Below are 4,223 nucleotides of genomic sequence, written 5' to 3'. Positions count from 1 at the left end.
CCTGCCCTGTTGCTTTAAAAATGTATGCTACCTAGTTACATTTTACAATTTACTTTCTTTCCTTTTCTTCCTTCTACAACCCCAAAACATGATTTGGGGTTCTTTTAGAGAGCCTTCTAATAATTATGGCTTATTTTTTATGGCACTGCTCCTCCAGTTAGTTTTTTTTCTGGCTTTCAGACAGAAAAAGTTACCAAGTGTAGTAAAATTGCTGGTTTTGTTCAGGTTATGTATCTTATGCCTCTTAGAATTTATTTTCCTGAACATAAGTTGCATTTATTGGTGTGGATACATATTTTCAAGAAAAGGAGGCATGTAGAGGGAATCTCTAGCTTTGCATTCATTTGCTGGAATGCAGCTATACTGCTGAAAAGAAATACAATGGAATATGAAATTATCAGAATAGGATATGACTGATCAGACAAACCTTAATGCATTTATTTTATCTTCTTATTCCTTGATACTGTATCATATCCTTCACTGAAATCATCAACAATCTGTAGCAGTACAGTATAAAAGTTTAAAGGAACAAGTCTGGGTAAGAAGAAGCCTTGCCTCAGTGACTCAGAGCTCAGGGTGGCAGAATATATCCTTCTAGGTAGTCTTTCTTGAAGGTATAAATTTAGAAAAGACTGAGCAACGTGCAAAGCCAAGCAAGTCCAGGTGTCTCTGCAGCATGTTACAGTTGGAGCATTTAACATCTCCTCTTCAAATAATTTTTAGGCTTTTAGGTTCATGGGTACTAAACCTGTGCTGTAAAAAGTGTGTTTGCATCTTGATTAGCAGATTGTTGCAGTTTGTCATTAGACTGAAAAAGATGTAGAAAAATATATGACTTGAATTCTCTCAGCTTATATTTAGCTGTTGAGGTCCTTCAACAATTGCTCTCTAAATGTTGGAGTGAAACAGAGAGCACCTCTAAGAATTGGATATCATTTTCAAAGTTACTACCTTACAATATCCAGGGCACGCAGTGTAAGTTGTCCTGGAATATGGAACATCTCTGATGGGTCTCAATGGGAAGTGGTTGTGACAAATGACCCAAATTCTTGGAAATGACAAAAAGGAAAAAGTGAGTTACAATTTGACTTCCAACATAATTTGTTAGTTGAAATACTTTTTGAGATATAAATTAATAAATACTGTTGCAACAGAACTTTATGATGCTGAACTCTTGTATGTACTGTTACTTCCTCTTTATTTTGTTCCACTTTCATGATTGCATAATTGAGTTACAGAAATGTCATAGGTGTCTGTTAAGTTCCTTCCTGTGCTTTGCCATATTTCAGCAAGCACAAATATATTAGTCCCACAGAGAGCTTCGATTGTTCTGTTGTTCTTTCAGCAAAACACCAGGTTGTAATGGTGATTCAGTACCTGCCTTGTCTTAATATAATAAACACTGTGCTTATAATCCTGTATTCCACATTTTTTTAAATTTGCCCTTTCAAGTTTTTGAAGAGTTATTTCCAACAAGGATTTCATTTGTGGTGGAAGTTTGATTTCCATTTTGCATTTGGCATGGAATTTTCATAAATTTTAGTGTGAATGATGATGTTAGTATCTCCAGAGATCTCACTGAATGAGTTTACTTTTATTTTCAGTGTATAAAAGAAGTGTGTTTGCTGCTACTTAACCATTCCCTCCTGCTGCCATCCCTGAAACTGCTGGTAGAAAGCAAAGATCAAGATCTTCACACCATGGCACTGGAGCAGATAACAGCTGTTGCTAAGGTATGAGCAGTTGAATTAACCAATGAGGTAATAAATAAGCTCTTTTATATTCCTGTAGTAAGCAGAGACTATTGAAACACTTGTCATTATAAAGATGTTCAACAGCTATTTTGTCCACAGTGAGCAGTAACAAGGGGCTAGTAAGATCATGTGTATATACTTGAGGTGATTAAAACTCATAGCACTTTCTTTCAATTATCTAGTATGCTATTTTAAGTCAGTGTGGTGGAACAGAAACTATTCTGTTATATATAGTAGACTGTTATGTCTGTGTTCATATTCCAGTGCTTTGGGGCTTTTTAAGTGATAATAGTGTATCAGGTGAGTTAGCTTGTTTCTGACAGATTTGACGGTCTTTGTATACAAGTAGAGAGCTGTTACATCAGTGGTTTTGTTGTAGAAAGGTTAAAATGCAAGATCGTATGTTTGGGGACTTCTGTGCAATTCTAAACAGGTTTTATTTGATACTGCAGCAAAGTTTCTGGAGCAAAAAACCCTCAATACTGTCATTTTTTTCTTTGGAGAAGAACTGAAAGACATAACTGTATATTTTTCAATTCTAATATAAAGTTATATTACTTTTTTTCCCCTGTGTATCTGCTTTTCAGTTAAGAAGGAACACCTAAAAAGATGAAAGCCAGTCACATAGACAAATACATTATATTATATTTTAAGATTTGGTGGTTTTTTCTTCTGAAAAGTGAGCTGGGATTAAAACTTCTTGAAGCTCTTAATTGGACTTGTGCATACTTGGATTTTATGTATGTTAGTTGAGATCTACAATCTAGCACTGTACCATGAAAGTCAAGGAAGGTGTTGTTTCAGACCTTTGTATGAAAGGCAATGGCTTTCCTTGTCTGGCTGAATTAACTTAGAATCATAGAATCATAGAATAGTTAGGGTTGGAAAGGACCTTAAGATCATCTAGTTCCAACCCCCCTGCCATGCGCAGGGACAAGTTTCCATAATTACATTATTTAGGAGGAAAACCTCATCTCTTATGTCCTGGGTTCAGCTACAGCAGTCATTTTTTCTCCTTCTTAGTAGCTGGTGCAGTGCTGTGGTTTTGACTTTCAGTCTGGGAACAATGCTGATAACACCGATGTTTTTAGTTGTTGCTCAGTAATGTTTACTCTGACCAAGGACTTTCTCAGTCTCATGCTTTGCCAGAGAGGAGGGGAAGCCAGGAGGAAGCAGAGACAGGACACCTGACCCAAACTGGCCAAAGGGGTATTCCATACCACAGCACGTCATGCCCAGTATAGAAACTGGGGGGAGTTACCCGGAAGGCCCAGATCGCTGCTCGGGTCGGGCTGGGTATCGGTCGGCGGGTGGTGAGCGGTTGTGTCCTTTTGCCTTGTTATTCCTCTTATCATTATTATTGGTAGCAGTAGTGGTTTGTATTATACCTTAGTTACTGGAGAGCTGTTATCTCAACTCGTGGGAGTTACATTCCTTTGATTCTCCTCCCCATCCCTCCGGGAGCGGGGGGAGGAAGGAAAAGGTGGGGGAGTGAGCGAGCGGCTGTGTGGTTCCAAGTTGCCGGCTGGGCTTAAACCACGACACTCTAATATTTCCAAATTCTGCACCATAACTTAGGGAGCTCTTGGTTGTGTGTTACAATATGTAATAATAATTGATGGTAAATTTCTGAGATGCTACTTCAAAATGAAACTTCCCATATGGAAACAGAAATAGATCCCTGTATTCTATTTAAAGTAAGCATCCCCAAAACACAAAAGCTTTAAAAATGTGATTTGTAGGAAAGCCTTCTTGGGCAGGCTTTCTGCTCTATATTAATTACCACAAATTTTTCAGAGTCCTTGTTTGCAACAAATGATGCAGTCCTGTACTCTACTTTCACACAAATCCCCTGTTCCCTAGGAAGAATATTCTACCTATTGCTCTTTCCAGGATACTGCTTTAAGTCTCTCCTCCTTTATTCCTGCTCCTGTGTTGTATCTTTCCTTCTTAGGCTGCATATTGTATTCCAGAAGCTTTCTCTTTTTGTATCCACTAGATAACTCGAGAAAGGATTTATCTCCTTTTGAGAACCCAGTAGTGAAGACCAGTCAGAGAATCAAAATTCCAATACTATAGTTGGCATCCAGTGTGAATTTGGAGTATTTCCTAGTTGAATTTGGCATTCTAAGCGAAGAAGGATAGGTTTTTATGAAGGTTCCTATTTCTTCATGCAAATAAAAGAGAGATTTTTTTTTTTTAATTTTCCACAAACCATAATTTTTTAAATATTAACGACCAAAACAATTGATAATCTTTAGGAAATCGGTAGTTTTCTCTTACCATATGCAGTTCTAGATTTTGTGTCTGCAAAGCAAGGCTTTTCTGTAACTGTTTTTAAACAAGATGATCTCATTGAAAAGCAAGTGGGCATCTGATATATGCATGCACTTTCTCATCTGTATGTTCTTATTAACCTTTTAAAAGTGACTTTTTTGTTAACAGATGAAAGCTGCTGTGTAAGTGGCT

The 4,223-nt window shown here is 37.3% G+C and overlaps 1 protein-coding gene across 1 annotated transcript in view; it reads left to right on the top strand.

The window, feature by feature from the left end:
• NBAS (neuroblastoma amplified sequence) overlaps positions 1-4,223 on the top strand; it is a gene marked incomplete at its 5' end in the record, with an annotated part of 47,783 nt that overhangs the window by 34,754 nt on the left and 8,806 nt on the right. The window contains one exon of the mRNA XM_010017185.1: positions 1,605-1,733. Coding sequence (XP_010015487.1) covers positions 1,605-1,733 — 129 coding nt within the window. The remainder of the gene's footprint in view (positions 1-1,604; positions 1,734-4,223) is intronic.

The sequence above is a fragment of the Nestor notabilis genome, unplaced genomic scaffold (assembly GCF_000696875.1).
Source record: "Nestor notabilis isolate BGI_N333 unplaced genomic scaffold, ASM69687v1 scaffold4526, whole genome shotgun sequence".
Taxonomy (NCBI): Eukaryota; Metazoa; Chordata; class Aves; order Psittaciformes; family Psittacidae; genus Nestor; species Nestor notabilis.
This window is presented reverse-complemented; position numbering and strand designations above follow the sequence as displayed.